The sequence below is a fragment of the Malus sylvestris genome, chromosome 9 (assembly GCF_916048215.2).
Source record: "Malus sylvestris chromosome 9, drMalSylv7.2, whole genome shotgun sequence".
NCBI lineage: Eukaryota > Viridiplantae > Streptophyta > Magnoliopsida > Rosales > Rosaceae > Malus > Malus sylvestris.
In genome coordinates, this window is record NC_062268.1 from 15859926 (window position 1) to 15875571 (window position 15646).

The window sequence follows — 15646 nt, forward strand, 5'->3', positions numbered from 1 at the left end:
TAAATGTCAAGGAGGAATCTTCTTCAACGTGAAGTAAATGGCATGTAAGTTACCAACATAATAAAAAACATTGAAGGCATATAGGATATATTCAACTTGATTTTCTAGTAGGGTGGGGAGTGGGGACTGTTCTGTATTTTAAGGAAATTTACAAAAATAGGTAATTATTTAGTTGTATAACTTGTACTACATCACATGTGTAACGCTCCATTTAACTGGAGTTTGACTGTTAGCTTTAAACATGAAATATGTTTAATGTCCTTTCTTACACCTACCTTTCAAATTCGATTTGTTTTTTTTTTAACAAACGATAATATCTACATTAAGGAAGAAGATGTGGGCTTAGCCTCATAATGAGCTAATAATAATGTGATTCAAACTCGCATTTGGCGAGAATTGAATGTAAAATCTCTTACTTATAAGTGAAAATAAATACAACTAGATCGTAATATTAAGTGACACAGTTCAAATTCAATTTAATTTCGATGTTTTTCTGTTTTGCTGTTGGGTTACATCTCAGCAGTTCAAATATATCCATTTGCTACATTTTCTCCAGAATGATAACAGATGGGGCACCGGGATGACAACTTTTACATTTTGTATTTTTGTTTTCTTTGTTTTTTTTGTTTTTTTTTTTTGTTTTTTTGCACTTCTGGCTATTTAACGTAAAAGCATCATTCTGCTTTACATGACCATGTGATCTTATTTTGTCGTACAAAAAATATAATTAAAATTGTTTATATTCTCTTTATAACTATTTGATAATATTGAACAATTCATTTGATTTAAAGACCACTTAGCCATCCATGTGCCAAAATAATCAACAATTGTGGTATAAATAGCATTCATGATAGAGTCAATTTATTTGATTCATATAGATGACTAAATACGGTTTTCAAATCAAACAAATTAATTGATAAATACAATAAACAAATCGAATTTCGAAGTTTATATACTGAAATAGTGTCACATCATGATGGAAGGAATAAGGACTACTTATAAGTACAGAACCTAAGTATTATCCTTTACAATCCAAAGCAAATTTGTATACTTCACCCCAAAAAAATCAAATAAACTAAGTACACAATGCGAACTAATTCTTCATTTTAAATAATTATACAAATAAAATCCAAGCAAAAAATTATAAAAGAAAACAAAAGCAAAAACTAGAGATAATAAATTAGATTACAAAGCCCCAACCAACTCTAGTCTGCTGAGAGTTGGCCATACGATTTGTGTGCCTATAAATTAACAATTTCGTCAAACCACCAAATCATCAACAAATTCAAAGGAAAATGGTGTAACCGAAGCTCAACTGCAGTCTGCAGTGATTTTTATACCCACCTCCTTATCATTTCTTAGCAAGTAATTAAAGATTTGTGCTTCTATCGATCCAGATACGCTCCTGATTTCGCTAACCAAACCTGTCGTGCAAAAACAGCAGCGATTTTGGATTAAGCATGATAAACAAATAGAACCCAGATTTACAAGCAATCAACCAAACCTGTCGTGCAAAAACAGCAGTGATTTTGGATTAAGCATGATAAACAAATAGAACCCAGATTTACAAGCAATGTCAACGAAATAAACAACTATGTATCATCTAAGACAAAATGGTCAACACACGAAAAGTTTGGTATGCTTCGATGAATCTTTAAGTATACTAAATTCAGGGTAAAGAATGTCATATTTCTAATGTAGTTTCGATAAGCCTAGAAGGATGAAAGGGAGAAACGAAAACTAGCGAATGAGGATGCTCACCAACATATGTAACGACTAAAATCAGCACGGAGAAACAATAACTGCTGATAGCTGATCCCTATTAAAACCGAGTCATTTGCTGCATCATTTGAGAACCAGTTGATTGTGAAACCAACTGTTCTGCACCAAGAGATGGTTTTATTAAGTGGCTTGCACCAACTGGATTGCCAAACCCTCTGATCATCTCTTTAGGCGTATTGGGATTTGTGTCCAGGTTTGACGATTCCATCAGTGCCCGAATCTAACCAAATGGTTGGTTGTAGACCAACTTTCAGTTTTTCGTTAAGAAAAAGAATATTAAAAGTAAGAACATATACACAGAAAATTCAAACTTACCACATCCAAACGCTTCTTATGGAGATCACTCGACAACTGTATGTTTTAAAAGCAAGGTATTCCAATAAATCTCTTGGGTTGAAAAATTGGTAAGAAATTATAGTAATAGTAAAGAATTGCACTAAAAGGGGACCACCATACATTCCACCTTTGTGTCTTCAACAGTTGATTACGAATTCAACGCAACATACAAAACATATTCAACTCAAAAGAAGTACTTATGCAACTTCAAATTTGTCCTCCAAAATAGATATACTAAAAGATGTTAGATGCACCGTAATGTTCATCCTAAGATGTTGAAGATACTTACTGATTTGTTTTGGTACTTCCTCTCCTCACTTGAAAAACCGGGAATTGTCAAATGCCAATTTTTCTCTGCAAAATTAGTTCAAGCATTAAATTCCCGACCTCAATGAACTCCAAAACTCATAAACACACAAAAATATATATTCATCCATAAATGAGGCTTATTTTTTATTTTTTTTTTCCTTTCTAATAATAATAAAAAAAATTGATACCAACTTGGAAAACACAACCTGAGAAGTTATTAATCAAGAAAAAAATAACAATGAAAGACGAGCGCAAAGAAGTGCAGCACAGGGGCAACCAGAAACCTTAATTCATTATTTTTGTAGATAAGTAGTTAAGTACATTGGTCTGTGCTATACAGGAACCAGTAGAGAGAATGAACACAGATTTGTTAATGATGAGACAGATAAGTTAAATTCGCTGATTATTTAGTATGTGTATTCAGAAACCTCTCGTTTGCATCCCATGTCAACTCAAATAAGATTTTTCTCTTAAGTATCAAATTAGGAGACCAGTACATTTATTATGCAACTTAATGGCTTAGAAATTTCCCAATTATCACAAGAAATATGGAGATGAGTTGTGGTACAGAACAAACCTAGGTGTAGCAACACATCCTTGGACTCTAAAGTTGAAGATTTTCTATGCTTTGCCAAATTGCATGCATATGTTGTCACCTGCAAATAGGCATAGGATAAACACTTAATGTCCATGTGTGCCATATAAAGCTTCATTTTATTTGGTCAGACATGCCAGAGAAAGCTTGACATGCAGAATGTGAAGTATCTATCAGCAGTACAAAATTAATTTGGGCCTATTTTGAGGCACGTCCACGTGTGTCTATTTATTTGAACCCAATCTAACAAGATGACTTGTATATCAACTGTTAAATTAAATGTGACCAATTGATATGTTTATCACTCATCTAAAGTTGTTCTACAGATATGCAAGGTCCTTAAGTTAGATCTGCAATTGAACGTCATTATATAGACATATAGTACAAAAGTTAGCATGTCAAGCCTCACAGAATCAATGAAGTCATCAGCAATCTCCAAGAGAAGATCTTCAACTTCTGGATCCAGCCTTCCTTGAGAATCAACCTGGGCAGGAGAAAAAGGTTCTCACAATGACAAATTTATTTCTAGAGCACACACAACCCCCTCCCAAAACACAACAACAACAACAACAACAACAACAAAGCCTTTTCCCACTAAGTGGGGTCGGCTATATGAATCCTAGAACGCCATTGCGCTCGGTTTTGTGTCATGTCCTCCGTTAGATCCAAGTACTCAAGTCTTTTCTTAGGGTCTCTTCCAAAGTTTTCCTAAGTCTTCCTCTACCCCTTCGGCCCTGAACCTCTGTCCCGTAGTCACATTTTCGAACCGGAGCGTCAGTAGGCCTTCTTTGCACATGTCCAAACCACCGGAACCGATTTTCTCTCATATTTCCTTCAATTTTGGCTACTCCTACTTTCCCTCGGATATCCTCATTCCCAATCTTATCCTTTCTCGTGTGCCCATACATCCCACGAAGCATCCTCATCTCCGCTACACCCATTTTGTGTACGTGTTGATGCTTCACCGCCCAACATTCTATGCCATACAACATCGCTGGCCTTATTGCCGTCCTATAAAATTTTCCCTTGAGCTTCAGTGGCCTACGACGGTCACACAACACGCCGGATGCACTCTTACACTTCATCCATCCAGCTTGTATTCTATGGTTGAGATCTCCATCTAATTCTCCGTTCTCTTGCAAGATAGATCCTAGGTAGCGAAAACGGTCACTTTTTGTGATCTTCGCTAGATTGCTCCAGTCATTAGTGTTGATAAGTATATAAATGGATAGAGATAGGAAAGCAAACACAAGATGTACGTGGTTCACCCAGATTGGCTACGTCCACGGAATAGAAGAGTTCTCATTAATTGTGAAGGGTTTACACAAGTACATAGGTTCAAGCTCTCCTTTAGTGAGTACAAGTGAATGATTTAGTACAAATGACATTAGGAAATATTGTGGGAGAATGATCTCGTAACCACGAAACTTCTAAGTACCGGAGTGTGGTATCGTCTTGACTTGCCTTATCTGTCTCATAGGTAGATGTGGCATCTTCTCTGGAAGTACTCTTCCTCCATCCAGGGGTGGTATCTATAACTGGTGGAGATGCACAAGGTAATGTATCAATTTCACTTGAAGCTTACTTGTAGTTTCAGGCTTGGTCAAGCGCGATACAAACCATGTAGTAGGAGTCCCTCAAGTCGCCGAGCTAGGGGATCTGCTGAAAGAGGTGATAGACAAGGTAAGCAATCAGAGCTCCGGCTGATTGTTCACATTCTCCCTATCTTGCAAGCAGCATGAAGGATAAAGAGAAGAAAAAGGAGAAGAGATGATATGGGATACTTTTGCTTTTGAAGAAGTAACTTTCCACAGGCTTATTCTTGAACTGGGCTGGAGGGTTTTCTGGTTTCCTCCAGAGTATAAGGCCGACTGAAGAATTTGAGGGTCAAAACAAGTCCATCAAATCTAGAGTACGTTCGACCCTGCTGATATGGGATACTTTTGCTTTTGACAGAGTAGTGGATGTATCGGCACGTGTGCTGTTACGCTTGTCTCCACATGCTTCCTTGTATCCTTCTCACTTGCCGTATCTGTTTCTCAAGCAGATGCGGTATCTTCCCTGGAAGCATAAGATGTTGAAGATGAGTACTCGAGAGCAATGCCAGGTAAGTAATCAGGTAAGGGGTTCCAGGCAGTCAGTTCCTGGCTGGAAGCTTGATTCCAAGTGCTGACTGATTGCTCTCTTTCTCCTTGTCTTGCAGGTAAGAACAAGGCCAAAGGAAAAGACAGGAAAAAAGCATGATATGGGATACTCTTGCTTTTAACCCTGATGATATGAGATATTCTTGCTCTAGTATAGCTTGTTTATAGAGGTATTATCGGGGGGAAAGAAAGCTGAATATTTCGAAAGGCTTCGTTGGGAGTGCCCTCTCAGATAAGAGGAAGGGTTGAGCATTTTTGCAGGTCTGCCTGTCCGTTGGGGATGGAGGTCGATATATATAGGAGTCTCCCTAACATCAAGTAATAATGCTATTCCTTTACCCTACTTGGTCATAGCACGGTAGTGGGAGCTGCCAGCTTCACATGTTTTAACTCTGTCAGAGCACTTTGAAAAAGTGGTCTGTGGTATCTGGAAAGCTGATGTTGCGTGTGAAGATTACAGACCAGCTTTATCCAAGGAGATCCAGCTCTTGAAGTTGGGAAAGTGGTGCCTCTTCGGTTTTCGAACAAGCAATCCTGTCGAGGATCTGGCTCTCGAGATTCGGAGAACGATGCCTCTTCAATTTTTGAGAAAGCAATCCTGCTGGGGGTCTGGCTCTCGAGATTCGGAGAGCGGTGTCTCTTCGATTTTTGAGATAGTAATCATGTTGGGAGTCTGGCTCTCGAGATTCGGAGGGCGGTGCCTCTTCGATTTTGGAGCAAGCAATTTTGTTGGGAGTGTTTTCTCGAATGTGAGTAAAGGTTGGGCATGTTTGCTAGTCTACCTTGCCACGAAGCACAGAGGTTGACACACAGGGACTTTCCAATTATCCAGCAGTGGTACTGTTCCTTTACCCTCTCTTCGATTTTTGAGAAAGTAATCATGTTGGGAGTCTGGCTCTCGAGATTCGGAGGGCGGTGCCTCTTCGATTTTGGAGCAAGCAATCTTGTTGGGAGTGTTTTCTCGAATGTGAGTAAAGGTTGGGCATGTTTGCTAGTCTACCTTGCCACGAAGCACAGAGGTGGACACATCGGGACTTTCCAATTATCCAGCAGTGGTACTGTTCCTTTACCCTTGTGGGTAATAATATGGTAGCTAGACCTTCAAAATTTATGTGTCTAAACTTTGTTAGTGTTGTTTCTTTGCTATTCTTTTACCCTTCTTGGTCAGAGCGATGTAGTGGGAGCTGCAAGCTTCACGTGTCTCAACTTTGTCAGAGAACTTTGGCAAAGTTATCTGTGGTACCCATGAGCTACTATTGCGTGTGGGAAGTGGGTGATTGAACAGTACGATTCATGTGCTTTCTACTTCGCCAGAAATCTTCGACAGAATGCCCATAATTTCCGCAAAGCTGAGTGTGCGTGTGACAGGTGCTGACAAGGCTGGAAAAGTAGGTGCCTCTTCGATTTTTGAGATCGGCCCTCGTGGTCTCTGAGCAGCCCAGCTTTTGAGAAAGCAAGCCTCTTCGATTTCTGAGATCGGCCTTCGTGGTCTTTGAGCAGCCCAGCTTTTGAGAAAGCAAACGCCTCTTCGATTTCTGAGATCAACCCTCATGGTCTCTGAGCAGCCCAGCTTTTGAGAAAGCAAACGCCTCTTCGATTTCTGAGCAGGCGCCTCATCGATTTCTGAAGCTTCGTCGAGTGCCGATTTTTATAAGGGCTGACATTAAGTTTCAAAGCACACTTGAATATCCACCAGTAAAAGCTCCATTCTTGCACTTCTAAGATCTTGATTTGTTCGACCTCTTCTCTCTTCAACACCTTTGAAAATGTCTGGCCCCTTCGACCGTCGTTTTGACTTGAACCTTGTTGAAGAGGTAGCCCCACCTTCTCCAGACAACATATGGCGCCCATCCTTCGTCTCCCCTACTGGTCCTCTTACCGTTGGGGATTCCGTGATGAAGAATGATATGACCGCTGCGGTAGTGGCCAGGAACATTCTCACTCCCAAAGATAACAGACTACTTTCCAAACGGTCTGATGAGTTGGCTGTTAAGGATTCTCTGGCTCTCAGTGTTCAGTGTGCAGGTTCTGTGTCTAATATGGCCCAACACCTATTTGCTCGAACCCGCCAAGTTGAATCATTGGCGGCTGAAGTGATGAGTCTCAAACAGGAGATTAGAGGGCTCAAGCATGAGAATAAACAGTTGCACCGGCTCGCACATGACTATGCTACAAACATGAAGAGGAAGCTTGACCAGATGAAGGAATCTGATGGTCAGGTTTTACTTGATCATCAGAGATTTGTGGGTTTGTTCCAAAGGCATTTATTGCCTTCGTCTTCTGGGGCTGTACCGCGTAATGAAGCTCCAAATGATCAACCTCTGATGCCTCTTCCTTCTAGGGTTCTGTCCAGTACTGAGGCTCCGACTGATCCCCCTCCGGTGCCTTCTTTTCTGGGGCTCTACCGACTGCTGAGACTTCTCCTAAGCAACCTTTGTGAAGGCTCCCTCTTGTTTGTTTATTTTGACTCAAGTATATGTACATATTTGTAACTTATCGGGGATATCAATAAATAAGCTTTCCTTTATTTCAACGTATTGTGTTAAATACACCAAAGCCTTCTTCGCTAAGTTCTTGAATTTTCTTTTGTTGAAGCTTGTATGTTGAAGCTTTGTGAGTGGAGCATGTAGGTTGAGGTAGTGTTCCCTTAATTTACCGAGTGAGGAAAACTTCTCGGTTGGAGACTTGGAAAATCCAAGTCACTGAGTGGGATCGGCTATATGAATCTTAGAACGCCATTGTGTTCTGTCCTGTGTCATGTCCTCTGTTAGATCCAAGTACATTAAGTCTTTTCTTAAGGTCTCTTCCAAAGTTTTTCTAGGTCTTCCTCTACCCCTTCGGCCTGAACCTCTGTCCCATAGTCGCATCTTCTAATCGGAGCGTCAGTAGGCATTCTTTGCACATGTCCAAACCACCGTAACCGATTTTCTCTCATCTTTCCTTCAATTTCGGCTACTCCTACTTTACCCCGGATATCCTCATTCCTAATCTTATCCTTTCTCGTGTGCCCACACATCCAACGAAGCATCCTCATCTCCGCTACACCCATTTTGTGTACGTGTTGATGCTTCACCGCCCAACATTCTGTTCCATACAGCATCGCCGGCCTTATTGCCGTCCTATAAAATTTTCCCTTGAGCTTCAGTGGCATACGGCGGTCACACAACACGCTGGATGCACTCTTCCACTTCATCCATCCAGCTTGTATTCTATGGTTGAGATCTCCATCTAATTCTCCGTTCTTTTGCAAGATAGATCCTAGGTAACGAAAACGGTCGCTCTTTGGTATTTCTTGATCTCCGATCCTCACCCCTAACTCGTTTTGGCCTCCATTTGCACTGAACTTGCACTCCATATATTCTATCTTTGATCGGCTTAGGCGAAGACCTTTAGATTCCAACACTTCTCTCCAAAGGTTAAGCTTTGCATTTACCCCTTCCTGAGTTTCATCTATCAAAACTATATCGTCTGCGAAAAGCATACACCAAGGAATATCATCTTGAATATGTCCTGTTAACTCATCCATTACCAACGCAAAAAGGTAAGGACTTAAGGATGAGCCTTGATGTAATCCTACAGTTATGGGAAAGCTTTCGGTTTGTCCTTCATGAGTTCTTACGGCAGTCTTTGCTCCTTCATACATATCCTGTATAGCTTGGATATATGCTACTCGTACTCCTTTCTTCTCTAAAATCCTCCAAAGAATGTCTCTTGGGACCCTATCATACGCTTTTTCCAAATCTATAAAGACCATGTGTAAATCCTTTTTCCCATCTCTATATCTTTCCATCAATCTTCGTAAGAGATAGATTGCCTCAATGGTTGAGCGCCCTGGCATGAACCCGAATTGGTTGTCTGAAACCTGTGTCTCTTGCCTCAATCTATGCTCAATGACTCTCTCCCAGAGCTTCATTGTATGACTCATTAGCTTAATACCCCTATAGTTCATGCAATTTTGTACATCGCCCTTATTCTTGTAGATAGGCACCAAAGTGCTCGTTCGCCACTCATTTGGCATCTTCTTCGTTTTCAAAATCCTATTGAAAAGGTCAGTGAGCCATGTTATACCTGTCTCTCCCAAAACTTTCCACACTTCGATTGGTATATCGTCTGGGCCTACTGCTTTTCTATGCTTCATCTTCTTCAAAGCTACAACCACTTCTTCCTTCCGGATTCTACGATAAAAGGAGTAATTTCTACACTCTTCTGAGTTACTCAACTCCCCTAAAGAAGCACTCCTTTCATGTCCTTCATTGAAAAGATTATGAAAATAACCTTTCCATCTGTCTTTAATCGCGTTCTCTGTAGCAAGAACCTTTCCATCCTCATCCTTGATGCACCTCACTTGGTTTAGGTCCCTTGTCTTCTTTTCCCTTGCTCTAGCTAGTTTATAGATATCCAACTCTCCTTCTTTGGTATCTAGTCGCTTATACATATCGTCATAAGCCACTAACTTAGCTTCTCTCACAGCTTTCTTCGCCTCTTGCTTCGCTTTTCTATACCTTTCACCATTTTCATCGGTCCTATCCTTGTATAAGGCTTTACAACATTCCTTCTTAGCCTTCACCTTTGTTTGTACCTCCTCATTCCACCACCAAGATTCCTTTTGGTGTGGGGCAAAGCCCTTGGACTCTCCTAATACCTCTTTTGCTACTTTTCGGATACAACTAGCCTGGAATCCCACATTTGGTTAGCTTCCCCCTCTCTATCCCACACACACTGGGTGATTACTTTCTCTTTGAAAATAGCTTGTTTTTCTTCTTTTAGATTCCACCATCTAGTCCTTGGGCACTTCCAAGTCTTGTTCTTTTTTCTCACTCTTTTGATATGTACATCCATCACCAACAAGCGATGTTGATTAGCCACGCTCTCTCCTGGTATAACTTTGCAATCCTTACAAGTTATACGATCCCCTTTCCTCATTAGAAGAAAATCTATTTGTGTTTTTGACGACCCACTCTTGTAGGTGATCACATGTTCTTCTCTCTTCTTAAAGAAGGTGTTGGCTAAGAAGAGATCATATGCCATTGCAAAATCCAAGATAGCTTCCCCATCCTCGTTTCTCTCCCCAAAACCATGGCCACCATGAAAACCTCCATAGTTGCCTGTCTCCCTGCCCACGTGTCCATTTAAATCTCCTCCTATAAATAACTTCTCCGTCTGAGCAATTCCTTGCACCAAGTCTCCAAGGTCTTCCCAAAATTTCTCCTTCGAACTCGTATCCAACCCTACTTGAGGTGCGTACGCACTAATCACATTGATAAGTTCTTGTCCTATTACAATCTTGATTGCCATGATTCTATCTCCTACCCTCTTAACATCTACAACATCTTGTGTCAAGGTCTTGTCCACGATGATGCCAACACCGTTTCTCGTTTTATTTGTGCCCGAATACCATAGTTTAAAACCTGAGTTTTCTAGATCATTTGCCTTACGACCAACCCACTTAGTTTCTTGTAGGCACATAATATTTATCCTTCTCCTCACCATAACTTCTACTACTTCCATAGATTTTCCCGTCAAGGTTCCTATATTCCACGTTCCTAAACGCATTTTGCTCTCTTGAACTCTACCCTTCTGTCCTAGCTTCTTCACCCTTCCCCGTCTAATAGGATCAAAGTACTTCTTTTGTGTGTCCCGTGTAAAGTTGATAGGAGCATATGCTCCCAAACAACTTTGAGTGGAGTCGTTCGAAAAGAAGTTTCTATAGCCCCCTTGCTCATTTAACACTGCATCCGGGTGCCGATGGAGATACAGCGACCCTTGCTCACTTATCACTGTGCTCGGGCCACACAGCGCGCCACTTACGGGTGACGCCCTAGCTTTAGTGCGATTTCGTTCTGGATTCATTTTCATAAGGATTCGACGTAATCATGGAGTGCCGGCTGTCGACTACCTGACGCCCTCCCCCTCCTCCTTTATCCGGGCTTGGGACCGGCAATGTAAGATAAACTTACACGGCGGAGTTAACCCCCTCCCAAAACACAAACCAAAAAATAGAAATAGCAGTTCAAATAAGGAATACCTGAGAGACTACATCTTGTATCTTTCTCTTCCCCAGAAGTTGGTTAGTTGCTTCTGTTCCTTGGCTTGAACTCCCTCCAGGTGTAGTTGTACCAGATGCAGTAGCATCAGGCTGTGATCCTGTTAAACTAAGAGATTTCTGGCCTGCGGGTACAGCCATCCTTGGCGAGTTCTGCTGCTGCTGTTGCTGCTGCGATTGTTGCTGCAGTGGCTGCTGTATTTGCTGCTGTTGAAGTTGCTGTTGATGCTGCTGCTGCTGCAGCTGTGGATGTCCCATTTGTTGCTGCTGCTGCTGTACAAGCTGGTTGAACTGTTGTTGGGTCAAGGGCATGGACTTTTGCAACTGATTAGAAGCCAGTTGCTGCTGAAGGAGAACCTGCTGCCTATGTTGAATGCGGAACGAAGGTGAGCCAGGGGCGGGAATTGTTGGCATTTGCTTCAACCACTGTTGTGAGAAAGAATTCTGCATCATTGCTGGCTGTCCATTCTGAGACACCGCAGATAGCTGAGGGTTCATAAATCCAAGTGAAGACGTTCTTGTCAAGCTCTGAACCTGTACTTTGTAAAGTCAGATCAAAATATCCCAACCATAAATTGATATATCCATCAAAGACATGTTATAGAATAACAGCATTGCCAAAGATTGTTAAAGTGTATAAATACATCTCTATCCTTCCTGCTAAGCAAAATGCCAACACTGTACCACCAACATTAATATGCCTACAATTCTACAAAAATACCCATCAAGGGGAAGTGGGTCATTACAGTAATAAGTGTACCAGTATGTTTAGAAAAGAATGATCGATTCCATTCAATAAAAATTGGAAAATGATCTTACGTACTGTTACAACTGATAAGTCTAATTTTAGATGCTACAAACAAATGACAACCACCACTAAAATAGAAAACGAAAAAGAAAAACATATTTTCTGGGCAGAGGAATTGAGGACTCTTGTAGGATACCAGCAGAGCAATTGATGCTTTGGAAGGCTTTTTTGCAACTAAAATTCATGTAGCTTGAATAAAGTGTTTCATTCTCATTGGTCTCCAAGTACCAAAATGAATAGTAGACATAATTGCTTCCCCTGTTCCACACGATTCAATATAACTACTTTATAAGATTTCAGGAGTCAATAAAATGTCCTCAGAATGAAAGCAGCTAGCGCAAAACCACCACGCAACTTACTCAAAAGCAATATCCCAGATGTAAAGATCAAGCAGAGGTTTTGGCGATTTGTTTTAAGTTGGGTATGAAAAGCATGAATGACATCATAGTTAGGTATCCTGATACATTTGTTACGTGCAGATCTTAATTAAGGTTCGAAATCTCAATCAAACCAGGCAAAAGGTAGAACAATTTTAAATCATAACACAATTAACATTGTTTGGCCAGTGGGTTCTGTCTTCGAACGGAGGAAAATTCACTAAGAAAACATGAAGGTCTGAATAATGGCCGTGTCACTCTTAAAATCAAAACTTTCTTAGAACCAGAAAGTGGAATTCCACAGTTTGAAACTTTGAATTTCCCTCCCAAACCTAAGAATATATGACCTTCAATTATTACTTCAAACAGGTCAGACTACAGATATAGAGCCAAAAGAAAGTCGGCCTCGCTGCACGAGCCCTTATTGCAGGGTCCAAAACCAACACATAAGTTTAATAGAATATGAGAAACTCAAGCTGTAGAAAAACTCATTATAAACCATAGCATGATCAGCAAGAATGAGTACTTCACATACCCGACATTGTATAACAATTTGCATACACAAAGAAACTCAAAACAAGACAAACAAAGCAGTTGGTAGGATAAATTAGAAGACGCCTAAGTTAACAGATCAGGCAAGAGGAAAGTATGCAATTATACCTGTGCAGAGGTGAGCGAATTTTGTTGGGCCAATTGTTGCCTAAGTTGGCCCTGCCCCTGATTCATTCTCTGTTGAGCAAAAGAAGCAATGGCCCCATTAGCTCTTAGTTGAGAGCTCAAATTGATGGATCCCATCATCCCCATTGCTTGGGTTCCTTGTAAAGATTGCCCAGGAGAATTACCTTGATGAAATTGGGAACCTTGGACCAGACCGCCTTTTTGTCTCGGCTGCAGAAAGTTTACTAATTTTGTTAAACAAGAAACATTTCCATTCTCAAGAAAGCATTAAATTCACTGTTGTGCTAACTTAACAGTGTCTAATATATTATGCAACAATCCAACAGCTTTCACTGATACACTAATATTCAATTCGGAATTCAAAAGGGAACTGGTATACCATATTACAATTAACATTGTTTGCATTTGATTGGCAATACTAATGATGATGTACTTTACCATGTAGCATAGTATATGATTAACTTGGTCTTAGGAAGTGTAGCATAACTATATCGAATGATTTTGCCCACATTGAAGCAACCGACTATGACGACATAACATTTGCAAAAACACTACCAATAAACTTCTGTTGCTACTAAACACAACTTATTCCCATACCAAGTACTAAGCAAATGCACACTAATTATGCCACATTTCACCTGCCACAATCAAAAGATAACAGCCAATTTCATGAGGGCAATTAAACTCATACCGAGGCCAACAACTGCGGCTGCAAATTGAATTGCGCAGCTGCAACAGCAGCAGCGCCAGACAACATGGGCAGGTGGCCACTCTGCCCGATCAAGCCTGATCGCGACAAATTCCCACCGCCAATTTGCTGCGTCTGCTGTGCCGGGTTTTGCTGTTGCTGCTGCTGATTCTGCTGTTGAATACCACCAGAGCCACCAAAACTCACCTGCCCATACAAGCCCCCTTGCTGCCTCATCATACCAAAATGCTGCTGCTGCTGCGGGTTCTGACTCAGCTGCTGAAGCTGGTTCATTCGGGACATCGACGGGGACCTCTGCTGGAGCTGGTAATTCGACATGGAATTCACATTCACGTTCTGGGATTGTTGCACCAATGACTGAGATTGCTGTTGCAGCTGCAGCTGCTGCTGCTGCTGCTGGGTAGATTTCTGCAGGTAATCCAATCCAACGGTGGGTGAAATGTGCTGGGTTTGAGGAAGAGAGATGTTGGGCATGGGAGGGAGAGGTGGGGATGCGAGTTGAGGAGATTGGGAGACAGTTGAAGGGGATGGGATTGCTTGATTCGCAGAAGGGTTTGCTGGGTTTTGTGTGATCATAATGTTTGAGGCTGATGCTGCTGCTGCTGCTGGGTCAATGCTGGGTTGGAGGGGGTTTGGGGACGACGATGGGCCGTTTTCCGCCATGTTTCCGAATTCGTTTGCTTTTCTGAGGAATTGGGTTTCTGGGTTTTGATCTTCGTGACGACCAAGACGTTAATTCATGGCGGATTTTTTTTGTTTCTGAAATTCGGGAACTTGAAGTTTCAGAGGGCTAAGCGAGAGAGGGGGCTTGAAGAAGGACAGAGAGAGACACAGAGAGAGAGAGAGAGAGAGAGGGGGAAGAGGAGGAGAGATCGAATCTGGTGCGTACACATCAGCAGAGGGACACCAATTGGTGGATCAACAAATCCTCTGCCTTCCGGTGAAAACAAATCATGGTAGATGGAAAATCTGGACCGTTTATCATCTCTAATTATAATAGAGTACACGGAATTTTTATACACTGGATTGTTGTATGTAGAGGTGGCAAATCAATCTATTGTGTTGTTAATGGATACCCATTAAGACACATTTAGTTTGATTTTACTTTACATCATCATCACTACTCTCAATCCTATCTCTATATTATAGTGATGTCAAATTAAACGCGTCTTAATGGGCACCTATTACAACCCAATGGATTAATTTGCCACCTCTAGTTGTTTGTCATTTGTACCATACTTGACCAATCCCGAAACTACCAAGCACCGGTCAACTTCATACCTTCAAGGACTCACTGAAGGGTTCATGTTGAGGCACCCATGCTGAAGCACAAGAGTTTCCCTCCACCTAGGAGGTCAATCACAATACGACATGTGTCAACGTCAGAATAAAGCTCTTAAAGTCCCACATCGACCACGAACGAAAGCTGAAGACTCTCCTCAACTATAAAAGAATATCATTCTCCTACAATTAATGGGGAATGTCATGATTGTATTTAACTAGTCATTAGAATCCACTAATGATGATTATACTTGAATCTATGTATTTGTGTAAACCCTTCACTATTAATAAGAACGCCTCTTGGACGTAGCCAAAATTAGGGTGAACCACGTACATCTTGTGTTTGCTTCCTTATCTCTATCACTTTACATATTATCCTAACTCGGTTACCAGAGCAACCAAGCGAATGTCAAAACTTGACACTTTACATTGTTCCAAAGTCTCGCTGATTTTGTGCATTAACATTTAGCGCCATTTGTGGGAGCAACATTTATTCATGCTCTCACCAGCTTTGTCAAGTTGGTTTCTTGTACACTCTTTTTTATCAGGCATCCCTCTTTAACATGGAGAGCGAATGAAGCCAC

The 15646-nt window shown here is 41.1% G+C and overlaps 1 protein-coding gene across 2 annotated transcripts; it reads right to left on the reverse strand.

Annotated features, from left to right (window-relative positions):
* Positions 1-926: 926 nt before the first annotated feature.
* LOC126583797 (transcription initiation factor TFIID subunit 12b-like) lies at positions 927-14614 on the reverse strand. Of its 2 annotated transcripts, XM_050248320.1 has the most exons (10): positions 13764-14614; positions 13055-13282; positions 11192-11743; positions 3432-3506; positions 3005-3083; positions 2408-2472; positions 2098-2133; positions 1762-2002; positions 1345-1424; positions 927-1241 (listed from the first exon to the last, which is right to left on the reverse strand). In XM_050248320.1, the coding sequence occupies exons 1-8, from the start codon at positions 14442-14444 to the stop codon at positions 1823-1825; spliced, it is 1896 nt and encodes a 631-aa protein (XP_050104277.1). In that variant the 5' UTR covers positions 14445-14614; the 3' UTR covers positions 927-1241; positions 1345-1424; positions 1762-1822. The 2 variants fall into 2 exon arrangements, with proteins under 2 accessions (XP_050104277.1, XP_050104276.1); XM_050248319.1 differs by having other exon boundaries at positions 927-1424.
* Positions 14615-15646: the final 1032 nt, after the last annotated feature.

What these genes read in the sequence shown, in the direction of transcription:
- LOC126583797 (XM_050248320.1), bottom strand. Translation starts at nt 14,444, where the DNA reads ATGGCGGAAAACGGCCCATCGTCGTCCCCAAACCCCCTCCAACCCAGC. An exon ending in ATTCGCTCACCTCTGCACAG is followed by an intron (nt 11,744 to 13,054) that starts GTATAATTGCAT and finishes TACAAAGTACAG; the next exon opens with GTTCAGAGCTTGACAAGAAC. An exon ending in TACAAGATGTAGTCTCTCAG is followed by an intron (nt 3,507 to 11,191) that starts GTATTCCTTATT and finishes TCTCCTGCCCAG; the next exon opens with GTTGATTCTCAAGGAAGGCT.